Source organism: the organism of the source record quoted next, unplaced genomic scaffold (genome assembly GCF_019419815.1).
Source record: "Pyrus x bretschneideri cultivar Hongxiangsu unplaced genomic scaffold, Pyrus_bretschneideri_v1 Contig31, whole genome shotgun sequence".
Lineage (NCBI taxonomy): Eukaryota > Viridiplantae > Streptophyta > Magnoliopsida > Rosales > Rosaceae > Pyrus > Pyrus x bretschneideri.
The window spans coordinates 5,075,889-5,098,312 of NW_025999624.1; the positions used below are offsets into that span (position 1 = coordinate 5,075,889).

Genomic DNA, 22,424 nt, shown 5'->3' on the forward strand with positions numbered 1-22,424 from the left:
TCTGATTTCTTGGTACAACTTACACTTTCTACAAACATGAATTCCTTCTATATGTACTTGATCAATCACCTGTTCCTAAACATTTAGTTTGATACACAAATCGTCTCTACGCATACGTGTATCATTAAGTTCACTCATTATTCATACAATATATCACCAACATTCAACTCACACCTCCAATTAATTAATCTTGCATTCACCAATGTGTTATGCTTTACAGAAATACAACATCGGAGACTATGAAAGCTTGTAAATGCAACTGAAGGAACACTTGAGTGAAACTGAGGCTCAGTAGTGGGTTTTGGGGAGAAATGCAAATACAAGGAGCTGCAGGAGGAGGAGGATGAAGTTGCCAAATTCTTGGGGAGAAATATGCTTTTATGTCTGTTTTTTTCAGTTGTTTTTGTTCTGAAAATCCACATGGATGGACCATTTATTCACCATTTGTGCATGAATACTAAACACCATTCCAAACTTTTGTTCACCACACCAAGCCCTTCCTCAAATTCAATTACACACAATAGTCTGTTGGGTCACGTGCGTAATAAAAATACATGATTAACTTGAGATATCATTGCATTAGAGAAGCCGGACTAAATAGTTCAGATCCCTAGTCGTAGCAACTGTAAAGGCATCTGCAGTGCACCAAGAAAAGTAGGAAAATGTTTTCCACACCCTCAATTTCTTAATTTGTATAGATTTTCTTTAGATATATTTATTCCGTCCTATAGAACTTATGCAAAGCAAACAAAATATTATTGATTCATATGATTAATAGACAAATGGAACCGGATGCAATATTAGAAGGGATGATGTTTGATATTGATTCTTTAGCTATGCATTTTGATTTTGTTAAGTTCGGGTTCATTCTGCGGGAAGGTTACTTTGCTGACGTGGTGGCTTTGTTTGCTACCAAGCATGGTGGCGAGTTCCTTTGAAATGAAATTGACCCGAATTTTTTATACTATTTTTACAACTGATACAAATCTTGTCAATCGGCTTTAATAAATTTCCATCTTTTCAACAAAACAAAATAAAAAAAATCCATATTTTCTACAAAAAAAAAAAATATATATATATATTGAATCAAAACAAATTAAAGGGTAAATAAATACTGAAAATAAACAGTACAGGGCAAAAAAAAAAAAAAAAAAGAATTAAGTCCTAACTAATAAAATTACATATATCTTTTCTTGAGAACGGGAAATGAAGCGGATTGATCTAGAGAGCCAAAGCAACCCAGATAGACAGCCCGCTCAAAACAACCCGACCCGCGTTCAAACCCGAAGCAGATGATTCATCGCTTGATGGACCCTGGGCAGCACTATCCGGTGACAGACTTGCCGGCGCCGGAATCGGTTGGCTACCGCTTGATGGGAACATTCCCGGGGATCCTGCCGGCGTTGCAGAACTCAAAGGAATGCCCACTGGTAACGATGGGGTCGCTGCAATCTCAGGACCCTCTGCAACTGGCGAAGCACCGACTGGACTTTTCTTAGGAGCGCTAACCGGAGTTTTAGCCGGAGAGGCAACAGTGGGCGTAGGGGGCGCCGGTGATTGAGCCGGTGGAGACGCACTCTTGGACGGGCTCTTCGCTGGAGAAACCGATGTGGGAGGGGACGCCGGAGAGACGGTGGGTGGGGTCGCCGCCAAAGGAGTTGGGGTCGGCGGGGAAGTTGGCGGAGAGGTCTTGGGAGAAGGCGAAGGAGGCGACTGAGTCGGAGGGCTCGGAGGGGATGCCGGAGGAGTTGCAGGAGAAGAGAAGTGGTCGGAGAATAAGCAGGAGAGGGTTGCGGAGGCGGCGGCTTTGTGGGGGTGTTGCTAAGTAAGTTCAAAATAAGTGGCAACAAAGCAACAAGCTCAGGAAGCATTATTTATCAAGAGGCCCCCATACTTGTTGGAGTAATCCTTCTGGGCTGCCAAGATAGGATGCCAGGTTATCACCATCCATCATTTCCGTCATACTTTTACCAAAAAGCAAACTAAAACTGAAAATTGGATATGAACAAGTATTCAAAGCATTGAGATGCATCTGCTGTCAGCAGGAGATGATTTTTCTTAATGAAAATGCCGTTCTTTTGAGTTTTTCTTTTCTTTTGCCTAGTACACCACGTATTATGACAATATTTCAATTGCGTAGTCGATTCTTTTTTCTTTCTTACATCAGGTTGTCATTGTAGCATTTTTGACATGGCTTGGATGGTTCATCCTGGAGAATTTAGTCTTTTCCCCGAAAACTGGATAGCAAAAGGCATGGATAAATTTGAGCTGGCATTACAGTACGGTATCTCAGTGTTAGTGGTTGCTTACCCTTGTGCCTTGGGACTAGCAACCCCTACAGTGGTAATGGTTGCAACAGGGAAACGCTCTGCCTCGGTTCTGGTCATTTCATATTATTCCCTACGCCACCAGCATACATTGTGCTAACGTTCCGTATTATAACAAGTTATGCACTTCATTCCTGACCAGTAAAACGCTCTGCCTCAGATCGATCAACGTTTAGGCTCTTGACATAAACTAAATACAATCTTTGTAATTGGGTATGGAGGATGTCCTTTATGCATATATTGGGATTGAACATGCAACTATTATTTCATAGTTGGAATCTGTCTCGTATAACCCTTTGGTCTGGACGATTGATGGCTGTATGCACCTTGTCCATGTCACGAAGCCGAACTCGCCCTGTTTTAAGTCCCCATTTCTTGTAGATGACAGCTCTCAGGAGAGTTCTCTTTACCCCAACTCCTTTTTTTATAAAAAGGCTAATAATTGTTTCCTTCTTTTTGGGGTTTTTCTTCTTTCCAAAATTAAAAGCTGAACACACGGTACCTAAGTCATGAAGGTTGATATGTTTCTTAGCATTTGACACTTTGTTGGTGTCTGGATTTTTACGGACGTGTTTGATCCCTGTAGGTGAAAACGGTTGTTTTTGATAAAATAGGGACTCTGACAGTTGGGAAACTCGTAGTAGTTGATGATGTGCCTCTTCTCCAATTACTCAATGGAGGAGTTCTGTGCTGTGCTATTGCCACAGAGGTTGGTTCTTATGTTTCAAATTTGTATATGAAAACTTTAATTTGTGTGTTAAAAAAGTTTGAATGTTTGTAGAGTTATGCTACAGATTAGACCGCTCATTGTTATTATGCTATCGAAAATTATTTTGTCAATCATGCTACCATGCTTCTATTTGAGAAATATGTAGGCAAATAGTGAACACCCAATAGCAAAATCGGTGGTGGATCATGCTAAGAGGCTGCTAAAGACGTTTGGATCAACTAAACATGTGATGGAGGTGCACACAGGAGCTGGCGTTAGTGGAAGAGTTGGCGACAAAATTGTTTTGGCTGGGAACAAGAGGCTCATGCGGGAAAACAATGTCCAGGTTAGTCCTGAGGTTGACAAGTACGTTTCAGAACATGAGAATCTGGCTCGAACGTGTGTTGGTTGCCATTGATGGAAAGATTGCTGGGTCATTTGTTGTAACTGATCCAGTGAAGCCAGAGGCTGCAAGAGTCATCTCTTATCTTCACTTGATGAACATTACAAGCATCATGGTTACTGCTGCTAACTGGGCTGCAGGAGCAGCCATTGCGAAGGAGGGTGGCATTGTATTGCCAACTTTCTTACAGAAGCTATTAAAGAAATTGGTCATGAAAATGTTGTTCAAGTGATCACTGATAATGCCCCTGTTTGTAAAGGTGCTGGGTTACTTATTGAGGCCCACTATCCCCATATCTTTTGGACACCCTGTGTTGTTCACACTCTTAATCTTGCTTTGAAGAGTATATGTACTCTGAAACAAACAGAAGTTTCGTATGATGACTGCAATTGGATTTCAACTATTGCTAGTGATGCTTGGTCCATAAAAAATTTTATTATGAACCATAGCATGAGATTGTCCATGTTTAATGAACATTGCAAACTAAAGTTACTTTCCATTGCCGAAACAAGGTTTGTTTTCTCCACTTTTTTTTTTTTTTCCCTTATTCAATTATAAGTTGTCCTAATTTTAAAATTTTTGAGATTTGCTTCCACACTTGTGATGCTTAGAAGATTTAAGGAACTAAAGGAAGGTTTACAACAAATGGTGATTAGCCCGAATTGGGCTTTGTACAAAGAAGATGATTTGGTTAAAGCAATGATGGTGAAGCAAAAGATATTGGATGAGGATTTTTGGGAGAAGATTGATTATATTCTTTTCTTTACAGCTCCAATATATGAGGTTATTAGAATGGCTGACACAGATAAACCTTGTCTTCACTTGGTGTATGAGTGGCGGGATGCTATGATTGAAAAGGTGAAAGCTGCTATATACAGGAATGAGTGCAAGGCATTACATGAAAAAAGCAGCTTTTTTGATGCGGTGTATCGCATTTTATTGGAGCGATGGACTAAAAGTAGCACACCTCTTCATTGTTTGGCACATTCATTAAATCCAAGGTAATGATTTTGCTAACTTATAAATTCTTCTAGATTAATTTTTAGCTTTATGAGTACATTTTTAAACTGCTATTTCTTTTATTTTAGGTATTATAGTTCATAATGGCTCCAAGAAGACCCTAGTCGTCTTGCTCCACACCGAGATGTTGAACTTACAATTGAAAGGAAAAAGTGCTTTGAGAGATACTTTTCCAATGAGGAAATTAGAAGAAATATCAATGTGGAGTATGCCTCTTTCTCTATGTGCTTGAATGACTTTGGAGCTATTGATTCTATGAATGATAGATTTCATTTGGAACCAGTGATGTGGTGGATAGTCCATGGAGCTTCTACACCTAATCTCCAATCCATAGCGTTGAAGCTACTTGGACAACCTTGTTCCTCCTCTTGTTGTGAAAGAAATTGGAGCACTTATAGTTTTATTCACTCTTTAAGAAGGAACAAGATTACACCACAAAGAGTTGAGGATTTGGTATTTGTGCATAATAATCTTCGTCTTTTATCAAGGAATAGCTCAACCTACAAGGAAGGTATAACTCAATTGTGGGATGTTGGAGGAGATGGCTTTGAAAACTTGGGTGAAGAAAGTGTCGGGATGCTTGAAATAGCTAACATTTCACTTAATGAACCGTCATTGGAGACTACTTTAGTTACTAGAGGAGACATCATGAATGTGGAAGTTGAATGAGACTTTGTTTTTTTTAATTTTTGTTTGGATGTTCATTTTAATTTTTCAAGTTTGAAGACTAATTGCTTGTTGGATGGACTATCTTTCTAACTGTTTGGAGTTTATTGAAATAAATTTAAACTTGAGTAATAAATTTGAATGTTTATTTTATAATATTTTAGATATATTTATTTATTTATATATATTTTTAATTGTTGTATCCTTGACGTATCGTGTCTTCATTTTTAGAAATTTGACGTGTCCCCGTGTCGTATCCGTGTCCGTGTCCATGCATCCTAGATTATAACATATTTCAATTTTTAATTTGCTGTGCATAGAAATGGAACTGAATGCTTCGTTATTTTGATCTTGCATCCGAAGCCAAGTCTGGATTAAGAGAAAGATCTCATGGCAGGAATCATGGACTTAATGAAGGTGAAGTTAACGAAGTGTGCTTTAGCACCAAGATGGAGTTTTGTTTTGTTATGATTTTTCTATAATCTAGATGCTGAAATACTTGGAGTTGGAATTAATAAGAATCGATTGAAATATGGATTTTTTTTATTAGATTGATATGGCTGACATAGTTAAGAAGTAGTTTAAGATGCACTGCAGTGATTAGGGAATTTCTTTGACTGAACATATTTGTTTTCATGAGGTAGGTAGAATTCTCTGTAATTTAATTAATTCGATTGAAATTTGGAGCCGTGCCTGGATTCTTAAACTATGGTGGTTAATGTGGTTTTTAGGTGATTTTTTCAAGTGGGGAAAAAGATGTGGGTGTGGGATTTATATTGTTATTCTCAGTTGGTATATAAGTATTTGAATGTGCAAGACATGGATACCATACAAGAAATGCAAGAATTGAAATTAGAAGGTATGAAGGTAGTTTGCAGAGGGTGGGTTCGAGGATGGTAAAACTCGCCTAGGTGGCGAGATTAATGGTGATGGTTTCGTGACGGCATAGTTCGCTGTGAAAAATGGCTACGGCGGTCGCCTTGCTGTTTCTGTGCAGTGAGCACAGTATCAAGAGAAAGAGGCGAGGGAAATAGGGAGAGTGGTAAAGAGGGAGTGAGACATGAGGGTGGTGGCAAGGTGGTGCCTCGCCGGAGTGGCGAGTGAGGTGGTGATGGCTGCTCGAACGGGAGATTGATGGTGCACTGGAGAACTTGACTCCTCGCTCAGTCTGGTCTATGGAGAAGAAAACCAAACAGAGCTGTGCATTAGCAGAGTTTGAGATGAGGGGTTTTAATCTTTGGCATGCTCTTTGTTTAATCTTCTTTGTGAAATAAACTGAATGAAAACTTGGAGAAGAAGTTCTGATTTTTAATATCTTCAGTTGGGGATTATTGCAATGCCCTTGACAATTGAAATGTGAATTCATTATGTTGCTTAGAACAAAAGCCAAAAAATTTTAAACTGGAACAAAAGTCCATTATCTAGACTCGAGTTTTTCTAAAATTGTTTTATAAATTCCAGTGTAGTTAACAAAAAGAATAAACTTATGAAAAATGTTAGCTTAAGGTTGGATTCTAGGTAAATACGTGCTATCCCAGATAATGGAATTGCATCATGAGTTTCTATATTTTCGTGAACAAATTCACTGAAAATGTTGCCAACACCTAGGGGTTCAAAGATATTCAACTAGAACTTTAATCTTAGACTTTCTCATTGATGCAGTCTCTAATGGTTTAGTTAATCCTGTTAGGCTATTGTTAGATCAATTAAAAGAGTGTTTTAGCCTATTGATAGTGTATTGTCTTATATACTTTCTCATTGTTAGATCAGTTGTGATTCTGTGTAGTTCATGTTTCTAGGTGTAAATTTGTTCATACAATCTCACTGTTTCATCTAATTAGTGAGCCAAAAAGAAATTTTTTAACATTTTAAATCCTAATTATCTCCATTTCAGCTAATGCATATTTTTTCCACCGAAAAGCCTTTGATGCATGTCCTTTTTTTTTTTTTTTTTTTAAGCATTGAAACATACATTGTTCGAAATTTGTTGAGCACTTGAAACTTTAGAAGTTTAGTCTTTCATTCCTTCCTCCTCCACCTCTTCATCCTTGCTCCACCGCGAATCGAAACTAAAAGTTGCTCATCCAAGTCAGTTTCGGTTCACTCAAATCCTTAGAACTCTAAAACCCAAATTTCTCCAGATCATTCCAAAATTCAACGGCAAACACAAAACCCAGATCCCTAAACTCACTTGATAACGTGTCAAAGGCTGGGCATCCAGTTCTCATACGTGACACCCGTTCGATCCAGTATGCTATTGCTGCTGCTGATCTACAGGTAAAGCTTAAATTTACATACAATTTTTTTTATTTTTCTTGATTGGAATTTGGGCATTTTGTTCGTCCTTAATCCCAAAGTTCTGTAATTTATGCAACTTTGATCGAAAAACATGTTTTTTATTGCTGAAAATTGTTAACCCCAGTTTAGATATTCATTTGCTTATTAAAATAGTGTTTTGGGTTTCGTAACCGAACCTCCTTGTTCCTCTTTTAACTCTAGAATCTTCAGAATATATGTGGGTTTTGCTTTGAATTTGATAAACTTGACACGCCCCAACCCCGATATCTCTAAATATTAGGGTAGACATATGTTGGCCGACACCCGAGGATGATGAAGTCATTTTAAACATGCATACAATTAAAACAAATATGCAATTAGAACAATTATATCAAAGCAGGAACGTATTCAGAGCATACATCTATTAAGAATAATGTGGGAAAATTACTAGGAAACTATGCCAACCCAAAAATGATACGTATACTGAGACTCGAGAATAACTACGCCGAAGTATCCTAATGCCGGGATCTTGTGCCTCGAATCTAAACCCTGAGGGGGCACAAAACAGAAAAAACAGAAAAGGTGAGTGGACCATAATTTATATTAATACTAGTAATACCAAAAACCATTTTAATGTGAACATAATAACCCCTTGTTTTGAAAACATATATAATACTACGTAGTAGGTTTCCGAAAAACCCTAGCATGTTGTGCATTCTTTAGGAAAACATATATGCGTAAAATGATATTCGAAGATGGTAGTAAAACCGCCCGAAGGCAAATCTGTAAAACCTCTGCCCAAAGGCAAATCCATAACTCTCAATAAAATTATACTCTTTAGGGTATCATGGTCATCCGAAGACAATACCTGTCCATCACCCGAAGATGAAGTTGTACGACACTGGGTTACACCAGTGAAGAAGCATGGTAGGCCCCATCACCTGAAGGTGAAGTTGTATGACTCCGAGTTATGCCGGGAAAAAAACTCTATAACATCTCACACCGACACTAGCAATGGCTAGTGAAGCTGTTCGACACTGCTTTCGACAGTGAAGCTTAACACAGCCCAAGAATTTGGGTCGAGTGAACAAACCCAATTCTATGGCAAACTTGTAAATTATCCTAAAATTTTAAAACGGGCTATGTAAAACCTCTCTGTGTTCGTGAGCTGATACAGTTTTTGGGTACTAAGTCGAAATTTTGTTGGATAGGAACCCATAAACAAATACGAGGAAGTATGCGAATCATCACTCAGCAAGGGTGATTGGCAATAGAAATTGGGTTATTCCATTCATTACTGGCTTTATCATATTCATTAACCTCTTTTTCTTAAAAGGGTTTTGGCTTTGGAAGGCGATGGAGATCAGTGACAATGATCAGAGTTCGTCACTGTGTGGATGATCCCAGTGTAGCGCTGGTTTTCAACTCTGGTGATTTGTATGGTTTTGGGGGCGTGAATTTTTGGGGATTTCGTTTGGATTTCTGGGTAGGCAACACCTCTATTCAACTTAAATTTATTTCCCTCTTTTTGTTTCTCAAGTTTGTTTGATGGAAAGATTGTTTTATCCTTTACAAAACAGTTGTTAGGATTAATAGTTTTGATTTCTTTTGAATTTATTTTTTATTTTATTTTGAAGCCCTGAATTTTTCAAGAACTGTCTACCCTGTATGTACACCAGATGCTCCTGACATTTCAAACAAGGTAACTTCCCAAACACTGATGTTTCGCTTTTTTACTGGTATATGTAATGCATTGAGTTCTGTAACTTTACTAATTTTGCTTTTCTACTCTACGTCCTGGATTAAGAGGTTGCCATGTCAAGGAGTTCAAGTTTTGCTTAATAGATAACAGTTGTTTAAGCTTAGTCTGTAATCTGTATGGTCTTGATCATGTCTTTTATTTTGGTGGCAGTTAGGTGTCACTAGATGGTCTACTAAAGCAGCTAAGGGTATTGAAATCAGTTATTGTTGATTGGTGGTGGGGAATTGTAGAGGGATATGGTAGACATAAGGATAATTGGAATGGATACAAGAGGCTCTTTCAGATGGTACATGCCTGTTTTTTCACTTGCAGAAGCTTTTTTCTCTCAGTGGGAATATAAACACCACCTGTGGTTAATTGTTTTGCAATCTTTGTTGTCATTTTTATTCTTTCCATGGTTTCCTGTAATGCTTGGCAAAGTTTTGAGATTTAGTCTCTACAATGTGGGAACCAAGGAACTCACTTCCCTTTCATGCTCTGAATTCGCACTCAGTCTGGAGATTATATAATCATTTGGGCATGGTTTCTCTCTAGGATAAAGCTTCTGTCTGGCTATATGTATGGAATTGAGTTTGTGTAATTAATGTCAAATAATTGAGTTCAACATAGTTATATTCCCTGACTTAAGCTTTCATCTTTTCCTTCGTTTTTCAAAAGAGGTTAATTTTATACTCATTTTTTAAGAATTACGCATAGTAGTTGTTAAATAATTGGGGCATTTGAAAGTCCTTGCTTCTGTAATTGTGAGATGATTATTGTGTTTTGTTTTATTTAATTATAATATAGGGTGATGGAAAATTTAATTTATGCAGGTGTTCTCATTTTTTGTTCCTAGCTATCAATTTGGTTTTGCACATGATGCCAAAAAGAACTAGGAATAGCAAAAGAAATCAGATGGTACAAGATCATACTTCTAGAAGTCCCCGCAGCGGAGCGCGGGCATTTTTGCTAGTGTACTCGAAAAGGCTTATAAGGTAAGACCACCTTATCCTTGGAAACAAATTTCTTTTTTAATTTAGAATCTGGTTTCCATGCGTTTTATTTTCATGTTGTTTTTGCTGGTGTGTTTAGTTGCTTCATTATACTTGTTCCTACTTTTCCTTCCGAGGACGTCGAAAACCTGTTTGTTGTGGTTTAGGAAAAAACAATTTCTGATTAGATACATTCTCTATATGTCTTGAGGGTGCAAGTGTAGTTTTTTTTCTTGTCTTTCCTCCATTATGAAGTTGCTCTCCTCATATTGCTCTGGTCATTTCATATTATCCCCTATGCTACCACCATACATTATGTTAATGTTCCGTATGATTACAAGTTATGTACTTCATTCCTGACCAGTAAAACGCTCTGCCTTGGTTCAATCAACGTTTAGGCTCTTGACATAAAACTAAATGCAATCTATGTCATTGGGTATGGAGGATGTACTTCCTGCATATATTGGGATTGAACGTGCAACTATTATTGTATAGTTGGAATCTGTCTCATATGACCCTTTGGTTCTGGACGATTGATGGCTGTATGCACCTTGTCCATGTCACCAAGCCGTACTCGCCAAGTTTTAACTCCCCATTTCTTGTACCCCAACTCCTTTTTTTTTATAACAAGGCTAATAATTGTTTCGTCCTTTTTAGGGTTTATGTTCTTTCCAAAATTAAAACCTGAACAAACGGTACCTAGTTCATGAAGGTTGATACGTTTCTTAGTATTTGACACTTTGTTGGTGTCTGGACGTTAACGGACGTGTTTGATCCATGCCAGCGAAAACGGTTGTTTTTTATGAAACAGGGACTCTGGCAGTTGGGAAACCCGTAGTAGTCAATGCGGTGCTCTTCTCCAATTACTCAATGGAGTTCTGTGCTGTGTCTATTGTCACAGAGGTTGGTGCTTATGATTCAAATTTGTACATGAAACGTTTATTTTGCGTGCTTGCATTAAAAAATTTGTGTTTGTACAGTTAAGTTACAGATGAGACAACTCATTGTGACTATGCTATTGTAAATTTTTTTTGTCAATCATGCTAACATGCTTCTATTTGAGAAATATGTAGGTAAATGGTGATTGGTGAGGCTCATGCGGGAAAATAATGTTCAGGTTGGTCCTGAGGTTGACAAGTATGTTTCAGAACATGATAATCTGGCTCGAACGTGTGTGTTGGTTTCCATTGATGGAAAGATTGCTGGGTCTTTTGCTGTAACTGATCCGGTGAAGTCAGAGGCTGCACGAGTCATCTCTTATCTTCACTTGATAAACATTACAAGCATCGTGGTTACTGGTGATAACTGGGCTACAGCGGCAGCCAGTGCGATGGAGGTTGGCATTGATAAGGTGTCTGCTGAGATGGATCCACTAGGAAAAGCTGATAGAATCAAAGAATTACAGTTACGATTATATAATAGTTACAGGGGTGGTGTGAGTGGATTACAATTACCCAGCTCCACAAGTAATTTTGTTCTGGTTTTGAACGCAGATTGAGGATTACTAAATTATATTTCAAATGACTTATCTAGGGTAAAATAATGTCTTATAGAAATCTTCAAACTCATTTTTCTATGTTAAGTTTGTTTCTGACTTGATATGTGAGTTATCTATCTAAAATAGTGTTTTCTGACTTGTTAAAGTGGATTTGGATGCAGATGAAAGGAATGGCAGTGGCAATGATGGGAGATGGAATTAATGACTCTCCGGCTATGGTTGCAGGAGATGTTGGCATGGCAATTGGTGCTGGCACCGACGTAGCTATAGAAGCTGCTTATAGTTCTGATGAAGAGCAACTTGGAAGATGTAGTTACAGCCATTGATCTCTCTAGAAAGACCATGTCTCGAATTTGATTGAATTATGTCTGGGCCCTGGGCTACAATATCCTCAGCATGCCGGTGGCGGCTGGAGTTTTGTTCCCTTTAACTGGAATTTGATTACCACCATGGCTTGCAGGTGCATGCCTGCTTCATCTCTAAGCGTGGTGTGTTCTCCCTTTCTGCAGTCATATAAGAAGCCTTTGCATATTCAGAGCATCTCCAATGGCAAGTCTGCATGATAGTGTATGTACGTATCTGAACTAGTTTTCAACCTCTGGTTGTTACTTCCCTTCTTCGTTATTGCTGCAATGAATGTGTACATGCGATCGTGATTAATAATTTAGAAGCATAAGACCGTAATTCTTGGACAATTTGCGTATCATCTTTGCTTTGTTCTGTTCAGAAAAACTAATTAGCCAAGTTTAGATGATTTTCGAATCCGGAGAGTGTTCAACTAGAACTTGATTATATGTAAACGTCATTGAAAACGTTTCATCTGGAAGAATGTAACTGTTATGTGTTTGGTCGCATTTGCATTTGCATTTGAATCAAAATGTATGTCATCATTAAATATCAATCTTGAAATTTATGGTGTTTGTTTTGAGGGTGAACTGAAGCCTAAAATTCCACATTTGGGCATCTCCAGCTGTGGCCACAAAACGGACAGAACTCGTCGGCTAGCCTAAAATTCCACATTGGCACCAATTACCAAATATCACCCCGACAGACCAAAACATCCTTATCACTGATTGCGCAAAAAATGAATGGTGCGTGTTTGATATGTTCAAAAATCCAAATCACACGTCTTCGTTCGACTAGTCTAAGTCTCCCACCTTGACGTAGAAGCCGGGCAAGTCTAAGTCGTTCACAAGTCTTGGTAACACCTACTTGCTTCCCTATTTATGTGAATGTAATGAGTTCTAGTTTTCGATCAAATTTAAACCGAAAGACGAAAACTACTACAATTAAGGAGAGAAGTCGTTTCCTACTGTCAAAAATGTTGTCAATGATACACTGCTTGTGTTATATCAATATGATGATTATGGCTAATTACTTAACTACAGGTGCATCAGCAATATCTCATACCAATTTCAGCACAGATCAGTCTGCGCTTCTTACTCTCAAGGCTCACATCACTAGTGATCCTCAAAACATCTTGACCGCCAACTGGTCGTCTGCCTCCAATTTCGACATTTGCAACTGGGTTGGCGTTAGCTGTGGTGCTGGCCACCACAGAGTCACGGCGTTAAATCTCTCGCACATGGGTCTTGCCGGAGTTATTCCTCCGCATCTAGGCAACCTATCATTTCTCGTTGAGTTGGGCCTTAAGAATAATAGCTTTCATGGTCCCCTACCGCAAGAACTATCTCGTTTGCACCGGTTGAAGGCGATTAACTTTGGAAACAACAGCTTTATGGGAACCATTCCTTCGTGGTTTGGGTCCTTTCCTAAACTTCAAACCATCAAATTGTACGGTAATGGCTTCTCTGGTTTCATACCCGCTGCTATCTTCAACTTATCTGGACTCGAAATAATTAATCTGAGCAGGAACCAACTATCAGGTACGTACGTACCACCATTACCAACCACCTAGGAATATAAATTAATGTTGCTTGCTTCATGATTACATTTTAACATCTTTGTTTCATTTTAACATCTATATATAAGATGTATAACAATCATCTCGTTTGTTTTTTTCTCCTTCTTTTTTGTTGGAATGCATGCACATATTTAACAGGTAACATACCCAGAGAAATCGGCAACTTAACAATGGTGAAGGGCATATACCTTGACGACAACAAGTTTGAAGGTATACTGTATGACTTAGGTTTTATTACATCTATAGCAGGGATCTCGTTCCACTTTAGCAAAAAATGACATGAGAGAACTATCGTAGGATCATATATTTACTGTGTAAGACCCTCGTATTCGGGAGCAAAAAAGAGGCCTTATATAGTGAGTACATGGTCCTTATAATGTTATCCCCCTTTTGCTACAGTACAACGGGATTTCTACTAATAAGCTGCTCCTATGTCTATACATGATTTTAATATATATACGGATTTATTTTATAGAACTTCCGAACGAGATAGGCAGTTTAGGTCAGCTGGAGGAGTTGTTTGTGCAAGACAATGCCCTAAAAGGCTCTGCTTTTGTGCCTGTCCTCAACATATCTTCTTTGACTACTTTGGCTCTATTTGGAAACAACATGAGTGGCAATCTTCCGGACAATATATGTGAGCATCTTCTGAGTATTCGAATATTTAATTTGGGTCGAAACCAGTTTGACGGTCTTATTCCCTCCAAACTGTGGCAATGCAAAGAGCTTCGTGAACTGACATTAGGGTATAACAATTTCCGTGGAAGCATACCCAAAAGTCTTTGCAATTTGACCTACTTAACCGAGATTTATCTTGATAACAATAATTTAACAGGTAACATCTTTGTTTCATTTTAACATCTATACATAAGATGTATAACAATCATCTCATTTTTTTTTCCTTCTTTTTTGTTGGAATGCATGCACATATTTAACAGGTAGCATACCCAGAGAAATAGGCAACTTAACAATGGTGAAGGTCATAAGCCTTAGAGACAACAAGTTCGAAGGTATGTTGTATGACTTAGGTTTTGTCACATGTATACTCATAGATGCCCACACACACTGTGAATAATTTCATTTCATTTGTTTTTGTTTTTACTATGAAGTGTGATTAGTTTTTTAAATTCTAAAAAAATAAGGGAGTTTTAACGAAAAACTCACGATACTGTTCACTTTAACGAAAAACCACATTTTTACACTAAAAAGTCAATCATGGTACTATTCAATTTACTTTTTATTTTATCCTTATCGTTAAAACTCAAAGTTTTCAAACATTTTTCATTAGTTTTCTTAAAAAATAAATCAATTATAAAAAGGGATGTGATATCCACACACCTTTTTTTACTTTTCACACACCCTTCTAATTTTCGGCCGTCGGATCGGATGAAATGAAGAAGATCAATGGACATAAATGAACAAGGGGGTGTGTGAGAAATAAAAATGGGTGCGTGAATAGCACACCCCTTATAAAAATTAGGAAAATGATGACCAATTTCTTCTAAAGTAGGCATGTTTTTTATTTACTATTTTATTTTATTTTTTATTTTTAAATATGGCATGCTATGGTGACCTGGCTGTGAGGTTGCCCAAAATAACAACAAAATTTATGTTCATGTAATTACTAAATTACCCATAGTTTTTTATTTTTGTGCAATTTTGGTGTGGGGTTTAAAATTGTAATTTCATGTAGTTTTGGTTGAGAGCAAAGTTCTATTAATAGGTACTAAGTAGTTTAGATACAAGCCCCTTCTTAGCAGGAATCTCGTTCCACTTTAATAAAAATACAATAAGAGAACTATAACTATGATAGGAATCATATATTTATTGTGTAAGACCCCTCTTATGCTGGAGCAAAAAGAGAACCTATATAGTGAGCGCTTGGTCCTTATAATGTTATCCCTCTTTTGCTACGGTAGAATGGGACTCCCAGTAAGAAGCAACTCGTATATATGTTTACATGATTTTAACAATATATATTGATTGATTTATAGAACTTCCAAACGAGATGAGCAGTTTAGGCCAGCTGGAGGAGTTGTATGTGCAGTTCAATGCCCTAAAAGGCTCTGCTCTTGTGCCTGTCCTCAACATATCTTCTTTGACTACTTTGGCTCTATATGGAAACAACATGAGTGGCAATCTTCCGGACAATATATGTGAGCGCCTTCCGGGTATTCGAATATTTAATTTGGGTCGAAACCAGTTTGACGGTCTTATTCCCTCCAAACTGTGGCAATGCAAAGAGCTTCGTGAACTGACATTAGGGTATAACAATTTCCGTGGAAGCATACCCAAAAGTCTTTGCAATTTGACCTACTTAACCGAGATTTATCTTGATAACAATAATTTAACAGGTAACATCTTTGTTTCATTTTAACATCTATACATAAGATGTATAACAATCATCTCATTTTTTTTTCCTTCTTTTTTGTTGGAATGCATGCACATATTTAACAGGTAGCATACCCAGAGAAATAGGCAACATAACAATGGTGAAGGTCATAAGCCTTAAGGACAACAAGTTCGAAGGTATGCTGTATGACTTAGGTTTTGTCACATGTATACTCATAGATGCCCACACACACTGTGAATAATTTCATTTCATTTGTTTTTTTTTTTACTATGAAGTGTGATTAGTTTTTTAAATTCTAAAAAAATAAGGGAGTTTTAACGAAAAGCTCACGATACTGTTCACTTTAACGAAAAACCACATTTTTACACTAAAAAGTCAATCATGGTACTATTCAATTTACTTTTTATTTTATCCTTATCGTGAAAACTCAAAGTTTTCAAACATTTTTCATTAGTTTTCCTAAAAAATAAATCAATTATAAAAAAGGGTGTGATATCCACACACCCTTATTTACTTTTCACACACCCTTCTAATTTTCGACCGTCAGATCGGATGAAATGAAGAAAATCAATGGACATAAATGAACAAGGGGTGTATGAGAAGTAAAATTGGATGCATGAATGGCACACCCCTTATAAAAATTAGGAAAATGATGAGTAGTTTCTTCTAAGGTAGGCATGTTTTTTATTTACTATTTTATTTTATTTTTTATTTTTAAATATGGCATTCTATGGTGACCTGGCTGTGAGGTTGTCCTAAATAACAACAAAATTTATGTTCATGTAATTACTAAATTACCCATAATTTTTTATTTTTGTGCAATTTTGGTGTGGGGTTTAAAATTGTAATTTCATGTAGTTTTGGTTGAGAGCAAAGTTCTATTAATTGGTACCAGGTAGTTTAGATACGAGCACCTTCTTACCAGGAATCTCGTTCCACTTTAATAAAAATACAATAAGAGAACTATAACTATCATAGGAATCATATATGTATTGTGTAAGGCTTGGTTTGGTACTGAGGTGATTCTGAAAAAAGCTGGTATCAAAAAAAGCTGGGAGTTGTTTTTGTGTTTGGTAAACATTCAGCTTTAGCTTTTTTTTCACAGTTTTGGATGAAAAAAGCCAAAAACAAGAAGCTGCAAAACCCAGCTTTGAAAAACTGGTTTTTTTTCACATCTGTTTTACATAAAAGTTTACCAAACACTATAATACTGCTTTTTTTTTTTTTCAAAAGCACTTTTAAAAAAAGTTTACCAAACACTCTGCTGCTTTATTTCACAGCTGCTTATTCTCGCAGCACAGCAGAAGTAGCTTTTTTTTCAAAGCACAGCAATACCAAACCAGCCCTAAGACCCTCTTATGCTAGAGCAAAAAGAGAACCTATATAGTGAGCACTTGGTCCTTATAATGTTATCCCTCTTTTGCTACGATAGAATGGGACTCCCAGTAAGAAGCAACTCCTATATATGTTTACATGATTTTAACAATATATACTGATTGATTCATAGAACTTCCAAACGAGATGAGCAGTTTAGGCCAGCTGGAGGAGTTGTATGTGCAGTTCAATGCCCTAAAAGGCTCTGCTCTTGTGCCTGTCCTCAACATATCTTCTTTGACTACTTTGGCTCTATATGGAAACAACATGAGTGGCAATCTTCCGGACAATATATGTGAGCGTCTTCCGAGTATTCGAATATTTAATTTGGGTCGAAACCAATTTCACGGTCTTATTCCCTCCAAACTGTGGCAATGCAAAGAGCTTCGTGAATTGAATTTAGAAGATAACAATTTCCGTGGAAGCATACCCAAAAGTCTTGGCAATTTGACCTACTTAACCAAGATTTATCTTGATAACAATAATTTAACAGGTAGTAAATTTAGGACTGTTTGATAATCATTTCGCTTTTAGTTTTTAGTTAAACTGAAGTTAAAAATTTAATGCAAACGTGCTGCAATTGTGACAGGTACAATACCGGATGAGATTAGTGATCTTCTACAGTTAGAGGTGTTGTCACTGGGTATTAATAATCTCAGCGGCGTCATCCCATCCAAACTCTTCAATCTCTCCATGATAAGAATAATATCGTTTTCTTTTAATCAGCTCTCAGGTAGCCTCCCAGCAAACATTGGTCTTAACGTTCCAAACCTAGAATTCCTTTATGTAGCCAGAAATAACCTCGTGGCTGGACTACTCCCTAACCTCTCCAATGCTTCCAAGCTCAAGAAGCTAGACATGAGCCAAAACTCATTTACCGGGTTTCTTCCTAGCACGCTCTGTTCCTTGAAAAACCTCGAGTACCTTAACTTGCACTCGAATAATTTGACAATTGATGCTTCTACTCCACAAGCAGCAAGCACTCTCTCTTGCTTGTTTAATCTTAGAAATTTGACAAGATTAACCTTAGAAGATAATCCACTAAACACTATGATTCCAGCTTCTCACAGGAATCTCTCTACGTCACTCCTATATCTTGGTTTAAGAAATTCCAACATCAGGGGTAACATTCCCGTTGATATTGGCAACTTGAGCAGCTTGATATCATTAAACCTGGGAAACAATCAGTTGAGGGGAGCAATTCCAACTTCAATACAAAGGCTACAAAATCTCCAAGGTTTGTATTTGGATAATAACGAACTACGAGGACATATCCCGGATGAACTCTGTCAACTAGGCAACCTAGCCGAGTTAAGTTTGGGTGGTAATCGTCTATCTGGTTCTCTTCCTTCCTGCTTGGGTACTTTGGCAAGAGCTCTAAGAGGTCTATTTTTAGGGTCCAATTCGTTAACTTCTAAAGTACCATCTTCCTTGTGGGAACTCAAGTATATATTGCACCTAGACTTGTCATCTAATTATCTAGTTGGACCACTCTCGGAAGACATCGGAAAGTTGAAAGATGTGCTGAATATGGACTTGTCAAATAACCATTTCTCTGGAAACATTCCCAGTAGCATTGGTGATCTTCAAAATATGATTACTCTGTCCTTGGCAAACAATTATTTAGAAGGCCCTATTCCCAGTTCATTTAAAACCTTGCTGAGCCTAGAATTCTTGGATATGTCCAAAAACAATCTATCTGGAGTGATCCCAAAGTCATTGGAAGCACTCTTGTATCTCAAGCATCTGAATTTGTCTTTCAACAAACTCCAAGGAGAAATTCCAACCGACGGGACTTTCAGAAACTTCTCTGCTGATTCATTTGTATCAAACGGTGCACTTTGCGGTGCTTCCCGATTCCACGTTCCATTGTGCAAATATAAAACAGCAGTTAAGCCCAATTGGAGGAAAGCTATATGTATCATCTCAGGGGTCATGTCAGTAATACTCCTAGCCGTTGCTGCATTGATTCTGATACTATGCAGGAAAAGGAATGTTGAAGTTGTAAGAGAAACTGCCTTGCTACATCAAGTTCTTTGGAGAAGAGTTTCGCGCCTAGAACTTGTAAAGGCAACAAATGGACTTCACGAGAGTAACTTACTAGGCACAGGGGGGTTTAGCTCAGTATACGGAGGAACACTTTCAGACGGGATACATATCGCCGTCAAGGTTTTCAATTTACAGCAAGAAGGGGCATTCAAGAGTTTTGATAAGGAATGTGAAATGCTAAGCAATATCCGTCATCGGAATCTTATTAAAATCATAAGTTGCTGTGATGAACTTGATTTCAAAGCCTTGGTACTTCAATTGATGCCTAATGGAAGCCTCGAACAGTGGTTGTATTCTCCAAAACGCTCCTTGAATATCCTGCAGAGGTTGGATATAATGAAAGATGTTGCATTGGCACTAGAATATCTTCATCATGGTTACTCGATACCTATCGTTCATTGTGATGTGAAACCAAGCAATATACTACTAGATGATGATATGGTTGCACATGTTGCTGATTTTGGCATTGCAAGACTCGTTAGCGGTGGAGATTCGATGACAGAAACCATGACTCTAGCCACAGTTGGATATATGGCTCCAGGTGATGTATTTTTTCAATTTTGTATATGTTGGTCTTATTAGGAGTTATAATTTCCTTTTTATCATATATAACTAAATTAACATACAAATTTTGCAGAGTTCGGGATCGAAGGAAGCATTTCGATGAGTGGGGATGTGTATAGTTTTGGTATTGTACTCATAGAGACATTCACAAAAAGGAAGCCAACAGATGAGATGTTTGTTGGGGAAATGAATTTAAAGCAATGGATTGCAGATTCATTATTTCCAGATGCTACTATAGATGAAGTTGTGGATGCCGATATACTCGGGACAGAGGAAGATGGTGATTTCGTGAGCAAGAGGGATTGCTTATCATCCATTATGAGATTAGCTTTAGCTTGCACTGCAGCATTGCCGAGAGAGAGAATTAACATGAAAGATGCTGCAATCTCACTCACCAAAATCAAGACTAGGTATTTGAAGGACTGTGAAGGTGTGAACTCTTAGTTCTTTTTGTTCTCTATATTGTCGGATCCATTTTCTTATTGTTGTTTTCGATCTGCAAAGCCTACATTAGTTTCGTATAGTGACAGATATGACAGTATGTGGATATTCCTTAAATTGAAATGTTGTACCTGTATTTGACTAGGCAATATGACCAGCAGTACCAAGATTGCAATTCCAATTATTCTTCTCATATTTTGATGGTAAAGCATTTAGTTTCTATGGCCAACCAAATCCGTTTCAAAAATTTACACTTCCAGGTCAAGAACACCTGTCATGGAAACACAAAGTTATTTCAGTCAATATATCAGGAAGTGACAAACTTCTAAACTTCTACACATGCCCTTGACAAAAAATTATAGGGCAATGAGGCTGCTACTCTAGATCAATAAATTTACTATTTAAGTTGGGATTTTTGGCTGCATCACCAATTTGTGCTCATCTTTTTAACAAAAGGAACGAAATTACTCCAATTTTCAGCCCTAAATATCTTATCATTCATTCTGAAATATGTAAATGATCTTACAGCTTCGGCCTGGGAATGGTAATAGTTAGTATGTATTTGCATAAACCAACGTGCAAGAGAAGCAGACGCGTGAACACGCAACACAGAATGGGCAAAAGAAGAAGCCATGTGTTTCTAGTTATAAGACATTTGCAATATCCAATATATGTCTAATAGAAATAAATGGTAGCTGAAATTTGCTTTTGTTCTTAAGGAAGAACTTACCCTGTCAAATCCTTCATTGGTATTTCTCCTGATCAAATGTACCCTTTTCTTTGAAACACTCCATATCTGGTGCAAATCGAATCATGTTAGACTACATTGGAATTGTATAATATGATATATACCCAATAAACAAAGCATAAGGCAGACATTTTATTGAAGAAACCAATTGACTGATAGAATTGTAGACAATAGAAGCCACCACTAGGCACTACCACCACCCACCGGTGTAAATGGACAGACCATGCCAATCTAAAGTAGTACGACACTATTATACGGATGCAATTCTATTTTTGTTGTTTAGTAATATCAAATTATCAATTGTATTCCAAACTTCAATAAAACAGAAAAATGGTTATTGATCAACTTGTCATATGTTTCTTCTTTAATATCTGGGCAAGACAACCCAATTAAAACTAAAGATTTACTTCAGAATGAATTGTAAGATACTAAAAGAAGCCTAAAAAACAGATAAAAAATACCCAATATCTGTAATACTGAAAAAGCTCATATTGGCCTGTTCCAAGCCCATGTTGAACCTAAAGGCCCTGCATGACCTGCTGTGACAAGCACAGCTGCATGGGTTAGTCCTACCTAACTTAAAAGCTTGAATTATACAGATAAAATTTCTAAAGTAAGTTAAAAAAAAGTACCAACAAAGCAATAAGCTAAGGAAGCGTTATTAATTAACAGGCCTCGTACCTGTTGGAGTAATCCTTCTGAACTGCAAAGATAGGATGCTGGGTTATCACCATCCATCATTGCTAAGCTGCTGCAATAAAATATTGGGAATTTTAACAAAAAGCTCCCGGTACTGTTCACTTTAAGAAAAAACCACATTTTTACACTAAAAAGTCAATTCTGGTACTATTCACTTTACCCTTTATTTTGTCCTTATCGTTAAAACTCAAAGTTTTCAATCCCTTTTCATTGGTTTTCCTGAAAATATTTAGTACGTGAACATGGTAGACTAGATACATTTGAAATCAAGTGAATGTGTAAGCAACCCTAATTATCAGGTAGACAATGAACAAAATTCCAGTCAGAACCTTAAAACTTGGAATCTTACGAAACATGCAAAGTAGCTCCATGACGAGACAAAATGGAAGCAACATGATCATAACCATCTCTAAGAGCACTGTTGTAGTATCAAGCTATCAATTCAGCAGGGTGTGCTCTCGTCTGGTACCACCAATTTTAGCTGCCAATAGAATAGAAGTTTGCTTCTATTCTTGATATTTCTTCAGAATGTTAGCTGCCTTTGCAAGAATATCATCTGCATGATGGAGCAACCAACCACTGTACCATCCCTACTACAAGTCAAGCCACTGTCAGATCTCCTAAGCTCCACATTGTTTT

General features: G+C 37.4%; 2 protein-coding genes across 2 annotated transcripts; one reads left to right on the plus strand and one right to left on the minus strand.

Moving 5' to 3' along the window:
• Positions 1–1,221: 1,221 nt before the first annotated feature.
• Positions 1,222–1,963, minus strand: LOC125480046 (proline-rich protein 36-like). The gene is made up of 2 exons (XM_048590264.1): positions 1,895–1,963; positions 1,222–1,821 (listed from the first exon to the last, which is right to left on the minus strand). The coding sequence occupies exons 1-2, from the start codon at positions 1,961–1,963 to the stop codon at positions 1,222–1,224; spliced, it is 669 nt and encodes a 222-aa protein (XP_048446221.1).
• Positions 1,964–12,841: 10,878 nt separating this feature from the next.
• Positions 12,842–20,519, plus strand: LOC103962130 (probable LRR receptor-like serine/threonine-protein kinase At3g47570). Its single transcript, XM_048590280.1, has 9 exons — positions 12,842–13,519; positions 13,696–13,767; positions 14,033–14,392; positions 14,496–14,567; positions 15,552–15,911; positions 16,015–16,086; positions 17,418–17,777; positions 17,874–19,874; positions 19,971–20,519. The coding sequence occupies exons 1-9, from the start codon at positions 12,871–12,873 to the stop codon at positions 20,339–20,341; spliced, it is 4,317 nt and encodes a 1,438-aa protein (XP_048446237.1). The 5' UTR covers positions 12,842–12,870; the 3' UTR covers positions 20,342–20,519.
• The last annotated feature ends 1,905 nt before the right edge of the window (positions 20,520–22,424 follow it).

What these genes read in the sequence shown, in the direction of transcription:
- LOC125480046 (XM_048590264.1), bottom strand. Translation starts at nt 1,963, where the DNA reads ATGACGGAAATGATGGATGGTGATAACCTGGCATCCTATCTTGGCAGC. An exon ending in CAGAAGGATTACTCCAACAA is followed by an intron (nt 1,822 to 1,894) that starts GTATGGGGGCCT and finishes GAACTTACTTAG; the next exon opens with CAACACCCCCACAAAGCCGC.
- LOC103962130 (XM_048590280.1), top strand. Translation starts at nt 12,871, where the DNA reads ATGAGTTCTAGTTTTCGATCAAATTTAAACCGAAAGACGAAAACTACT. An exon ending in TGATAACAATAATTTAACAG is followed by an intron (nt 14,393 to 14,495) that starts GTAACATCTTTG and finishes CATATTTAACAG; the next exon opens with GTAGCATACCCAGAGAAATA. An exon ending in TAGAGACAACAAGTTCGAAG is followed by an intron (nt 14,568 to 15,551) that starts GTATGTTGTATG and finishes ATTGATTTATAG; the next exon opens with AACTTCCAAACGAGATGAGC.